General features: G+C 46.4%; 1 protein-coding gene across 3 annotated transcripts in view; it reads left to right on the top strand.

Moving 5' to 3' along the window:
- The window catches only part of Atp6v0a4 (ATPase H+ transporting V0 subunit a4), a 48282-nt gene that overhangs the window by 19847 nt on the left and 15037 nt on the right, over positions 1–13398 (top strand). For all 3 annotated transcript variants that reach the window (XM_031381564.1, XM_031381566.1, XM_031381565.1), the window contains 4 exons: positions 1704–1854; positions 3492–3631; positions 5762–5919; positions 9187–9280. In XM_031381564.1, the coding sequence (XP_031237424.1) occupies positions 1704–1854; positions 3492–3631; positions 5762–5919; positions 9187–9280 (543 nt within the window). The remainder of the gene's footprint in view (positions 1–1703; positions 1855–3491; positions 3632–5761; positions 5920–9186; positions 9281–13398) is intronic.

Genomic DNA, 13398 nt, shown 5'->3' with positions numbered 1-13398 from the left:
AAGAAAGAAAGCAAAACAACAGCAACAACAACAAAAACCCACAGCAGAGTGGTCACTCATACCCATAATCCCAGTTCTCAGAAGGGGGAGACAGAAGGATCTGAAGTGTAACAGTATTTTCAAGGCCAGCTTTGAGCTACTGGAGCCCTGCCTCAATGTAGAGTCATCCTGCGTCATAATAAAGCTAAGCCTCCTACGAGGCTGGCTAGAGCAGTTTCTTCAGTCCCCTGAATTGTCACCGGTGTTTTCCCACACGGGTGTGGAAGGCCTTGTGTGGTAGGAGGCAGAGAGAAGCATGAAGATAGAACAGATGCTGGATATTGTCATCACCATCAACCTAATCCCTTGTGGCCTCTGCCAGCTGCTGTGTCAGCTGGCATGGGGCGTGTACAGGAAGGGGTGAAGCTTCAGGCCTTGCTGCTAAGGAGGTGACTCCCGTATTCCTCCTTAACAACACAGTGGGAAACCACTCCATCTGCTCTATGACCTGGAACAGTTGCTTAACTCTGCTGTGCCTCAGTTTCATTATCTCTAAAATGGGTTTGTCTTGAGGTGTACCTCGTGACAACATCAGGGGGGACTGAGACTAAACCCTTTTAAAGACCTCTGTCATTGGTTGAGTCCCACTCAAAGCACCTCTGATGGTTGCCATGGGGATGTGGAGTAGTGGGATGGAGAACGCAGAAAATTGTGAAGACTTGAGCATCTGGCGAGGTGGCTTTGTAGTCTTGGTTTCCGTGAGAAGTGGGCTATGAAGGTGGCAGTGGAGGATTAAGTCAACCGTGCACAGAAGCCTTGACTCTGAGACGAAGGCGTTTTGGCTTCACTCTTTAGACTGTAGGAAGCTTTGAAGAACAACGCCTTTGGTCTGTTTCATTCCATATGTGGCTGGGCAGAGTGGGTGGGTGAGAAGTCAGCAGAAGGACTGAGGCTGGAGGGGATGGTGAGGCCCGACTAGGGTGGCAACCCAGAGAGTAGGAGCCAGGACTCCAGCGAGAGAAATATTGAGCAAATATTGAGCTGGAATGGTGGCCTTTAGTCTGATGGGGCTGCCATGGCTACAGAACAGGAGCCTGGGAAAGTGGAGACTCTGGGAAAAGACAGGGGACAAGGAGGACCTAGCTGGGGCAAGTTGGTGATTCAGCTGTAGGCAGCTGGAGTCTGTAGCTTCTGGGTCAGGAGGACCTACTGGGCAGCTAGAAAATACATGTGGGAGAAAGCTTGTGCCACCTTGAAAGATAAAGATAAATTAGCAAAGTGGTTGAGCTTATGGAGGAGAAGGTAGAGGGATGGAAGAGTAGAGAACCTAGAGCTGAGGGGCATGTGTGTGTGTGTCTGTGGGTATGTATGTGTATGTGTGTGTATGTGTCTGTGTATGTGTATGTGGGTGTATGTTCTGTGAGTGTGTGTGTATGTGTCTCTCTGTGTGTGTGTATGTATGTGTCTCTGTGTGTGTGTATGTGTGTGTGTCTGTGTCTGTGTGTATGTGGGTGTGCATGTGTTGGGGATGGAGTTGGGGGAAGATGGTCAGAGAACCAAGATGGGCTCTGCCTTTTTGATGCTTTCATGTAAGAGATGCATTGAGACACATTTACCTTTCATAGTTTTCTGGAAGGTCAGGAGATGTTCCAAGTTCATGTCCAGATCTGTGTGCCAGCATTGAGCTCTCCTCCATGTGCATTGGTCACCTGTTCTTTGTGCAGGAACTCAGTGGCTCCTCCATGGTCCCCATCATGACAGAAGTGGAAACTAAAACAGACCCTCCCACCTTCAACAGGACCAATAAATTTACAGCTGGGTTCCAGAACATTGTCGATGCATATGGTGTAGGTAGCTACCGAGAGATAAACCCAGGTAAGGATCTGATGGATTGTACAATGGGGTAGCAAGAAATTGAAAATTACTAAGGCGTGCCTCTCAGTAGACGCAGGAGGTGAATCCAATTGCACCGTGACACTAGACAACTCATTTGATTTCCTGTGTTGTCTTTTGTAAATGCTGACTCATGAGAGATTTGGTTTTTGTCTTTACCCGTCCTTGTGTTTGTATTTGTTTAGAGTCAGGGTCCTGTATGCCCACAGACTTGCTTCCTGGAGAGGGGATTATAGTAGTACTTTCCTGCTGCTGTGATAAAATGCCCTAGCAAAAGGAAATGTAGGGAAGGAAGGCTTTATTTTATTTCTTGGTTCCAGAAAGATGGGGGATCACATTGTCGTCTGCAAAAAGGAAACAGAAAGAGAACAGGAAGCGAGACAAAGCTATAACACCTAAAGCCCACACCTCAGTGACACAGTTCTTACGTCAAGGCTCCACCTCCTCTAAAGGTTCCATGATCTTCCCAAACAGTGCCATCAGCTGGGAGACCTAGTATCTAAACATTAGTCCTCCAGGCCACCACAGGGAGGGAGGATTTATTTAGCTCCCAGCTTCAGAGGGCTCAGTCTAAGGTCGCTTGGCCCCTTGGGTAGAGCATCATGGTGACACGGGCAGGTTGAGAAGGAGAAAAGAGAGCTGAGAAATGGGGGATGGAAGAAGGGGTCGGGGCATGGCAGAGTCTTGTCTTAGTTTGATTTCTGTTGCTGTGATAAACACCAAGACTAAAAGCGACTTGGTCAGGAAAGGGTTTATTTCAGCTTACAATTGTAGTTCATCAAGAAGGACTAGAGACTGAGGCAGGAATCTGGAGGCAGGAACTGAAGCTGAGACCATGGAGGGGTGCTGCTTACTGTCTTGCTCCTCATGGCTTACTCAGCTCACTTTCTTATACATCCCAGGACCACCTGACCAGGGCGGCACTGCTCCCCGGCCTGGGCCTTCTCACATCATTTAGTAATGAGAAAATGCCCACAGACTTGCCTGCCAGCCAAACTGATTTCCCAAAATGGCTATAGCTTATGTCAAGTTGACCAACACAACCCAGAAACTAGGCAGCACAAGTCCCAAACAGTGATCTACTTCCTCAGATGAATACAGATTTGACCTATGTTAGAGGAGCAGACACCGGAGGCCAGCTCAGGAACTGTCCCCTAGAGATGCCTGCCAGTTTCTAATCCCTTATTTAGCCGACAAGGCCTGAGACCCCATGTTCTACCTTTCACCCCTTCCCAAAGCCACCATCCAAGGAATCCATTAAAGGATTGACCCGGTAGTTAGACCAGAGACCTCAGGGTCTCATTCTCACTAGGAATCTAGTTCAGCAAGCAGTCAAAATCAACTATCACCGTGTCATCTAACTTTGTGATGGTGGGAAGTTCCAATCACTGTATAAGACTTGGTACAGGTATAAACCAAGAAAGGAGAGCTGTGTTCACAGGTTAGCTTAGGCACATGGGAGCCAAGCCAGGACTGTGTGGAGAGGGTGGAGGAGAGACAATGAGGAAGGCTGTGTAAACTTGCCAGCAGATGGGGAGGTGAGGGGATTCCCTAGGGAAGTCTTGGTTGGGGTGGGGACCCATTTGGGGCCTCAGCTGCTGTAACTGTCACCCCTACAGCCCCCTATACTATCATTACCTTCCCGTTCCTGTTCGCTGTGATGTTTGGAGACTGTGGTCATGGAATGGTGATGCTGATGGCAGCCCTGTGGATGGTCCTAAATGAGAGGCACTTGCTGGCTCAGAAGAGCACCAATGAGGTGGGTGGTCAGCAAATGTTCCGGGAGGGAAAACGTTACAATGTAACTTCCAGGGGTTGTTCGCCTTTAACCTCAGCACTTGGGAGGAAGAGGCAGGAGGATCTCGGTGAATTCTTCAAAGCTACTCTGGCCAGTCAGACCCAGGACAGCCAGACCGAGATAGTGAGACCCTGTCTTGAACAAACAAAAGACAGATGCAAAATGTATATGTGAGGGGCCAGAGTGATGGCTCAGCAGTTAGGGGCTCCTCTAAAAGACCTGAGTGTGGTCCCTAGCACCCATGGTGGATGGCTCACAACCACCTGTAACTCCCTCTCCAGGGGATCTAGCGCCCTCTTCTGACCTCCTCAGGTACCTTCACATGTGTGGTGTGTGCTCACACAGATGCACACATAGGAAATAACTGTAAGAATCAATCTTTTTAAAAATGCGTATGTGATTGTCACTATAAGGAATAGTATATATTTGTAAAAATAACCCAATTCAACATAAAACTCTTAAACAGTATGGGGTTTCTTGCTGTAGTAAGCTCATCTATTTTTTTTCTTTGTCTATGACATTAGGAGACATTGGCTTTTGCTTTTTAAATTTTATTTATTTATTTATTTATTAATTTATTTATTTACTTTTGAGACAGAGTCTCGTCTATCCAAGCCTGGCTTCAGACTCATTGTGTAGTCAAGGATGATGAAGTAGAGCTTCCTGCCTCTACTTCTGTCAGAAGTCCCCTCAGTTTCTCCAACTCTGAGATTGCAGGCATGCACTGCTATGCCAGGTTTATGTTGCATGCTAGACAAACTCAAAGCATTGGTTTTTGTTGATGGTTGAGGGTATTGGGGAACAAACCCTGGGCCTGTGTGTGCTAAGAAAGGGTTCTACCATGAGGTTACACCTCCAGCCCATCATCATCATCACCGCCATTATTATCATATTATTATTGACAGGATCTCACTATATAATCAGAGATAGTCTCAAACTCACAGAGATCTGCTTACTTCTGCCTCTGGAATGCTGGAATTAAATCTAGCCTCCTCTTAATTAAAAAAAAAAAAAAACAACAACTTTCTTTACTCTGATTATAAAAGCAATATGTGTTAATTGTAGAACCCATGTCATATTGCAGTTTAGACACCTAGAGATAAGATCTTGATGAATGATTTTGAATATATTTCCATTCTCTGTGTTTGTGCTTGTCTATAAAATATGTATTTTTAAAAAATTGTCATCAAGAATTACACATGATTTGTAGTTTCCTTTAAAACCTATCTTAAAGTACCATGAATATTTTGTTCATGACAGAACCTTTAAGAAACCCCAAGGAGTCCTGGATATTGGTACCTCACTTCTCACTGCCTTTGGCACGGTCTCCTTCCACGGTATTGTGAACAAAGAGCCCCCATGCCTGTGTTGGTTAGAGTTTATCTGCCAGTCAGTTCATGAAGGATAAGCTCATGGTAATACACTTGACAGAGTGGAGCCATGCCCTTAGCTATGTTCCAGACTGTAAGAATGGCTATAGTCCTCTGGCACATGCTGGATTGGTTAGAATCCAATGGCCATGATGCCATTGTGAGTTAATCATAAGCAAGGCCAGTCTTGTGACCAATTCAGTCTTCCAGGACAAGCTTAACAGATGTCATTTTCCATAGAAGACATTTAAATTAGCAAATGGACTTAGCATCAGCTCTTAGAATGAACGACACCCCCAGCCAGCATTCCAGGAAACTGCTTTCCCTAGCAGATGTGACAAACAGAAGCCCAGCTGTGCTTTGTCTCTGTGAAGACAAAGCCCCAAAGGCATACAGAGCTGACTTGCAATCGTGGGGCAGAGGCCAGCTCAGGACCTGTCTCCCGGAGGTGCTGGAGACTCAGTAGATGAGGCCTCAGTGTGCATAGCCATCCATTCTGTGGAAAGAGAGAACATGAGGCTTACATGGTTTTGTTGGCACAGTGAATAAAGGCCCCGGGGTTCTCTAACTGACCTACATATGCTCATGTGTGTGGGAATATGATGTCTGCCTTGGTCATGTCATCTCTCCCCACACTACTGATGCTGGACATATTCCATGTCTCTCTCCCTCCTGTATCACTTCAGAGCCCACTGACACTCACCCTTTTTTCCTGGGCCAGATGTGGAACATCTTCTTCAACGGGCGCTATCTGATCCTGCTCATGGGCATCTTCTCCATCTACACCGGCTTGATCTACAATGACTGTTTCTCCAAATCTTTTAACATCTTTGGCTCCTCTTGGAGTGTCCAGCCTATGTTCAGAAACGGCTCATGGAAGTAAGTTTATAGCCTGCTAGGGCATGCATGCAGGTCGTCCAAAGACCGCATGGCTCTGACCATGGCTGCCCCTGAAATTTCACCCAATAATACAGTTTTTAAAAAATTATTTATTAGGGGGCTGGAGAGATGGCTCAGTGGTTAAGAGCACTGACTGCTCTTCCAAAGGTCCTGAGTTCAATTCCCAGCAACCACATGGTGGTTCACAACCATCCATAATGAGATCTGACGCCCTCTTCTGGTATGTCTGAAAACAGCTACAATGTACTTACATATAATAAATAAATAAATCTTAAAAAAATTATTTATTAGTATTTGACATGTATGAATGTTTTGCCTACATGTTCATATATGTACAGTATGTGAATGCAAACAGAGGTCAGAAGAGGGCATTGGATTCACTGGAATTACAGCTATAGATAGCTTTTCTGAGCTATTTGGTTGCTGGGAATAGAATTCAGGTCTTCTGCAAGAGCAGCAAGTACTCTTAACTGCCAGGCCAGCTCCCCAGCCCCAGTATCTATTTTATCTATTTTGTGCAATAGATAAAAATAGATTACTCAGCCACTGAACTGGCTGTAGAGAGATAGCTTGTCAAATTCCAGCTCAATTAAATATATGTTGTGGAAGGTGCGCCATGCAGCAGGCTCTTTTGTAAAAATAGATGGTCCAGAACTTAGAAACTGAGCATCCCCGGAGGGGCTTCATACCCAAGAGGGTGAGGTTGGCAATATGCTTTGCTCTCATGTGGAGATTTGCTAAATCCCTACTTAGGAAAGGCTTGGCTTTTAAAAGGCAGGCACAGGTGATGAAGTAGACAGACCCTCAGCTTTCAGTGTTCCTCACCCCCCACCCCCATCCCCCATCCCCCACCACACGCAGCAGGACATTTCTTAGGCTGCTCAGGAAAGCTAGAGTTCAGTACTAAGAGCCACGAGGAGATCATGAGTTTGCGTTTGCATTGCCAGCGTCCAGGATTGCTTGTGGCTGACAGTCAGGACGGTGGGTACAGGGTGCAGGAAGCTAGCTGGATGGAAGCAGGGGCCTAGAAGCTCTCTAACGCCACAGTCTGTTTCTCCCAGGTACTTTCTACAACTGTTTGAGCTGCTAATCACACTGGAAGCATAACACTTCAGGGGTGTGGATCTAGGGAGAGAGGGTTTCAGAGAGTCAGAAATGATGCAGTTACAGCCTTGCTTCCTGTCCTGCCTCTTCCTCCTCCTCTTCTTCCTCCTCCTCTTCTTCCTCCTCCTCTTTTCACAGGAGTGCTGTAACATTCCTTTCCTTCTTCCCTTCCTCTCCCCTCCCCTTCTCTCCTCTCTCCTCCCCTCCTCTCCCCTGCTCTCCTTCCCCTTCCCTTCCCTCTTCTTCTCTCCTCTCCTCTCCCCTTCCCCTCCTTTCCCCTCCCCTCCCCTCCTCTCCTCTCTCTCCTCCCCTCTACTTCCCTTCTTCCTGTTTTTGAGACACGGTCTCACGGCACAGCCCTGGCTTTTAACATGTGGAGATACCTGTCTCCCAGATGCTGGGATTAAAGCTGTGTCTGACTGTGCCCAGCCTATTTGAGGAAACCAAGAGTCTTACTTGTTCATCCAAGTCTGTAGAGGACATGAAAGGGAGAGAAAAAGCAAGCAGCCTCATTTGAGGAGATCAGCTCTAGGGAACTTTCTCTGGGGCGTTTTATTTGGTGGACATTTCTGGAAGACTTAAATGAGGTCTCTGGAGAGAATGGAAGGTGTTTTTTGTTTTGTTTTAGTAAAAGAACTGAAATCAGGTCCCTGTACAAGCAAATAACCCACCACTGACTCCACCCCAGGCCAGATGGTGACAGTTTTTAGCTTGAATCGTGGAGGTTCTGATAGATCTCATTTGGTTTCTCTGGAAGGCCCAGGCTCTTGGTGTAGAGGATGGCAATGTAATAAAGATTAAGGCTGAAACTGAAGATAGATGGCTGGCTGCATTTGCACACTACCCTACCTTTATAATGGATAGGCATCTGAAGAGAAGCCTAGAAGGACTTAGTTTTGAACTATATTAAATCTGTATGGTTTCCCAAACCGACATGAAATTTCATTTCCCCTGTAGTGTGAATGAACTTGTTGCTCTGCAGACGTGGGTAGGAGTGTATTTATTCAGTGCACCTGCGAATGGCTCCTTTCCATCTCCAGACTCTTTAGACACCCTGAAGCCAGGGCAGACAGGCGCTCAGTCATACGCTCCAGCTAGCAAAAGCAGAATCTTGTTCTCAGTGAGGCAGAGGAAAGCTAGAGTTAGGTCACCAGGTAGAGCCCGGGGCCTGGGCCTGCTTCCTCTGACACTTGGTGTCTTTCATCTGGAGACTACCCACAGTAAGCCTGTGGACCCTCGGGTTGGGTGCATGGCCCAGTAAGGAAGGCTACACACTAGTGTCCCAAATAAGCTTCCAGATGTCCCAAGCCACTGTCTGGGACCACAGCGCAGTGGTGCAGCATGGAGAGAGAGTTTTCTGGGCACCCCGTCACAGTGGTCAGCCTTCTTTTCTTTATTTCAAGCACATATTCCCTGGACTTTCTATAGAGGCTCATGAGAAAAATGGGGTGGGGCTGGGGACCTTTGTCACCTGGTAGAGTACTTGCTGTAACAACATGGGGACTCAACTTCAGATCTCTTTAAGTCCACTTAAAAAGCTGGGCATGGCGGTGCATATTTGTAACCTAGGCACTGTGGGATGGGGGTGGGGGAGGCAGACACAAATTCCATGTTCACTGAGGAGCCTGACCAACCTTTATATTTTTCTTTTCTTCCCCTTCCCTTTTGGTGTGTGTGGGGGTGAGGACTTGAATTTTACAGAGATCAAGGTCTATGTGTAAAAATTCTGTCTGTCCTTAAGGACTGTCCCAGGTGTCCCCTGGGAGACCTCATGCCTCCTTCCACCTTGCCTAAGTTCTCTCCTTTACTGTCTGTACCCCTCATCCCAGCCCTCATTTCATCAGACATGTTACAGTTTCTGGTCTTCCTGGCTGCATTCCAGTCAGGGCAATGGCTCTTTGGAAACTTGGGCTGCAAACCTGTGTGGTCCAGACTGTAATTTCAGAAGCCTTGGGCCTCAGGGTAGTACCTGATCCATAGTAGCTATTCTGACACCAAATATGGAACCACTGAGTGAGCAAAACTGCCACCTCGACAGCATCTGGGCTTTGGTTGGCATTCAAGCTCATGGCTGATGTCAGTATAGTATTTCTGTACCTGACTATTTTATATCATGTTTGTTGCTCTGCATTGTCTCCTTAGTGCTCACATCGTGGAAAATAATCCATATTTGCAGCTGGACCCAGCCATCCCAGGAGTGTATTCTGGAAATCCCTACCCATTTGGGATTGATCCGGTAAGAATTCCTTCCAATTATAGATGATGTGCGTTGAGGAGAAACAACAAACTGGGGGTGAGATGGGATAAACTCAGAGGGTTGCGTGACAGGCAGAGCTGCATCTAGAAGATGAATTCTGCCACGCCTTGGACTCTACTTCCTATATAGTTTCCTGCCCACTTCCTTCTCCAGCAGCTATCCCATTGCTGGCACAACAAGCTTTCCAAGAGCTCTTGCAGCCTGGAGAGGTAGCTCAGCTGGCAAGGCACTTGGTACTACAAGCGTGAAGACCTGAGTTTGGTCTGCAAAATGTTCATGTCAAAAGCCAGATATGGACTGGTCATGGTGGTGTATACCATTAATCCCAACACTCAGAGACAGAAGCGGGAGAATTTATATAAATTTGAGGGTGGTCTGGTCTACATAGCAAGATTCTGTCTCAAAGAATAAAACAAAACAAAATCTTAGACATGGTGGTATGTGCTTGGAATCCCAACTATCAGGAGCTGGGGTCGGGTGGATCACGGCTTGGCCAGTGACAGGTCCTGCCTCAAAAAAGGAAAAAGAAGATGGTGGACAGTCCCTGAACACATTCGTGCTCTCTCTCTCCCTCTCTGTCTCTGTCTGTCTGTCTGTCTGTCTGTCTGTCTGTCTCTCTCTCTATCTCTCTCACACACACATACGCATACACATACATGTGCATACACACACAAGTTGATTACTTAGAAAGTATATACATATTAAGTAAACTTGATATTCTGAGCAAGTGTCCTACTTTGGTATTTTCTTGCAGTGGGTAACAGCTTACACTGTAAGGTATGATTTTAGCTTATTTTGCAGGCCAAAGGTCAAACTTGGGTGTATCTTTAGGAGCAGTCTACCTTGTGTTTTGAGTCAAGATTTCTCACTGAAACCTGTGGCTTGCTAAGTGAGCCCCAGGGGCCCTCCTGTCTTTGCCTGCTTTGGATTAAAAGCACACCCCTCCATACATTTTTACATGAGTTCTGGGATCAAACCTGGATTCTCATATGTGCATGGCAAACCCTTCACAGACTTCTCAGTCTCCCCAGGTTCCTGTGGACTTTTAAGATGTGTTTCCTTTTACTTATTTGTTTGCTGTATCCTTCAGTCAACTAGATGTGGCATTTCTAAAGCCTTTACAGTATGAGATCTCTGAGGGGAAAAAAAAATACCTTGAGTTGTGAATGGTTACACAGGTTCATTCAGGTAAAGCCAGTGCATACGGCCACCAGGTGTCACTGTCGTATTCCCAATCATCCATGCCTCTGGTAGACTTGATTAAGGTCAGTCTCAGCTCTGTGTGGAACACAGCTTGAGTGGCTAGTTTCAGCTTCAGCAACTGAGAGCACCAGTGGCTTTCCAGTCACCTCCCTCTCAGTCGCCTCCCTCGTGTGCGTCATCTCCTCTGGTTTCCCTGAGTTCTCCTCTCCTCACCAAATCAAAGCAGAAAGCATCGCATGGGAATTTTCAGACCCCGCTGCTCAGTCTCAGCTGTGCTCTGTTTTATCAAAACAGGTAGAAGCCTCGAAAGTCAGTTGTAAAAAACTGCAAAGCGTAAAAGACAAACACGAGCGGCTGATATTTTATAAAGATTTTATTTTCATTATTATTTTTGAATCTGTGTGTGTGTGTGTGTGTGTGTGTGTGTGTGCTCACATGCACATGCCTACATGAGTGCAGGTGCCCTGAGCAAGACAGAGGCATCAGATCTCCTGGAGCTGGAGTTGCACATGGTTGTAAACCAGATGTAGGTGCTGGGAACTAGCTCTCCAAGAGCTGCGTGTGCTCTTGACCGCCTGGCTCCTTCTCTCCAGCTCCGCCTTGCTCCTTCTCTCCAGCTCCATGTGTTATCTTCGCACTGAGGAAGGCTTTCTCGTTGGTCAGGATGTCATGGCCAGGAAGCCGTCAAGGAGGACAGTCGGGGTCTGGTGATTTTCCTTTGCTCTGAATCCCACTGTTCCGAACTTCTCTTCCTGGACACACAGCCCACACCCAACTGACAGTGAACCCCATCTGTCCAGTTCTGCTCCCCAGACTCAGCAAGGGGCACATTACACAGTGGTGTTTTTATTCAGCTTTAGAGAAAAATGAAATCGTGACATTTGCAGGAAAGTGGATGAGACTGGAATTTACTGTGTCAGGCTAAACCAGCCTGCTGCGGACAGACCAACGCTGCCTGCTCTCTCCTCTGCAGAGCCTAGATTTAAAGTGTGGTGGCAGGGAGGGGCAGAGGGTAGGGGTCGGGAACAGGACGAGAAGGGGAATCATGAAAAGAACAAAAGAGATCTTAAGGAGGTTTCAGGGAGGAGAGAGTGTCTTAGGTTTGCTTTCTATCGCTATGATAAAGCACCATGACCAAAAGCAACTTAGAGAGGAAAGGGTTAATTTGGCTCACTCTTTCACATCACAATGTGCCACTGGAAGAAGTCAGGCAAGAACCTGGAGGCAGGGATTGAAGCAGAAGCCACGGGAGGAATGAATGCTGCTTTGGCTTGTTCTTTCTTCATGGCTGGTTGTTCTTCATGGCTTGCTCAGCCACACTTCTTACACCACCAGGACTACCTGCCCCAGCTGGCGTGCCTACAGTGGGCTGGATTCTCAGACATCAGTCACTAATCGGGAAAATCCCAACTGGCCAATCTGGTGGCATGTTCTCAGTTGATCTTCTCTCTTCTCAAACGACTTCAGTTTGTGTCAAGTTGATAAAAACAAACAAACAAACAAACAAACAAACAAACCCAAAAAACTAAGCAGGATGGATGGTAATGGAATCTGGGGGAGGACCACTGGGGAGAAAGGGAACCAGGCAGACGGGGAGCTGGTGTGTACTGGGGAAGACACAGTGGGACAGAATGAAGTAGAGCAGAGTCTAGTGACGCATGCAGGTGAAGATGCCATATGAAACCTGTCACACTGACTGTTAGCTCCACAGGCCTGCAGCCGGTGCTCTTAACCACTGAACCATCTTCCCAGCCTCTCAATTAGTAGGAAAGTAATTTTAAAAAGAGGAACGAAACAAAAACAGCCTCCTAGTTCAGAGTTTCTATTCTTCGTGCACTTTTGTCACTTAATCACAATTTTGAAAGGGAAGAAAAAGACCAGCAGGGTTGGAGAGAGGTGAGATGTTCAAAATAAAGGGGAAACTGGTAAGGTTTAGTTAGAGTTTGCTCTTGTGAGGCCCTGGGTTCTATCCCCAGAACCACAAAAACAAAACAAAACAAAAACCCAGTCTGTTGTCCTAACATTATATATGTATAATTTAAAATCTACAGACATAAAACGTTACAGACAGCAGCAGGTCTGGCAGCCATGGTCCTTACGTTTCTCTTGCTGTTTGAGCCAGAGACTGATGAAGGGTTTAGTCATTATTAATAGTATAAGGCTCCTTAATACAGCCATTCACTGTGTTAAGCATCTTCCTGTGTCTTGGATCAGAAAAGCCTGGCCTTCATTGATGCAGAGCAGTTTTAAGGTGTTTTCAGATTCCTTGTTCAGGAAGGGGACTGAGGCCAGGGTCTTGTACAAGTGTCTGTCACTGAGCCATTCTCCACAGAGGGGGGACACGGTGATAAGAATCTGTGTTCTGGAATTCAGCTACGTGCATCTGAATCTTGGTTTTCCCATTCATTGGCTTTGTGATTTTTGAGTAAATGCACATATCTGTGCCTATTTTGTCACCTGTAGAATGGGTATAACAGCCAGAGCCCTGAAATTGCTTAGTGGATGGCTCAGTCTAGTCATAAACGTGATACATATCAGTTGCTACCATATTCTTTTTTTTCAAGGTACATTGGTAACTTGTTTCTTTCTGAGATTATGATAAACTGTTAAGTTTATCTCTATAATTGGAATATTTGTATCTAAGAGAGTCTTTGTTGGAATTAAGTGAGATTGGTACATCTAAAGGGCTTGATATATGCCTGGTAGGTACTTAACCTGTTAGCATTTGTAGTTTATCTGATTGGCTAGATCTATAGTGTGTTAAAGAGCCTTCCTTCACCATGCTGATTTGCCACACACACTTTGCGTGACGGCGGTATTTGAGGTATAAACTTCAAGGAAAGTCAGTCTCCTGCCTCCGCATTGTCGCCTGGCACCCCAAACTCAGAGGTGGC

The sequence above is a fragment of the Mastomys coucha genome, unplaced genomic scaffold (assembly GCF_008632895.1).
Source record: "Mastomys coucha isolate ucsf_1 unplaced genomic scaffold, UCSF_Mcou_1 pScaffold20, whole genome shotgun sequence".
Lineage (NCBI taxonomy): Eukaryota > Metazoa > Chordata > Mammalia > Rodentia > Muridae > Mastomys > Mastomys coucha.
Note: the sequence above shows the minus strand (reverse complement) of the source record. Positions and strands in the feature narration are given on the sequence as shown.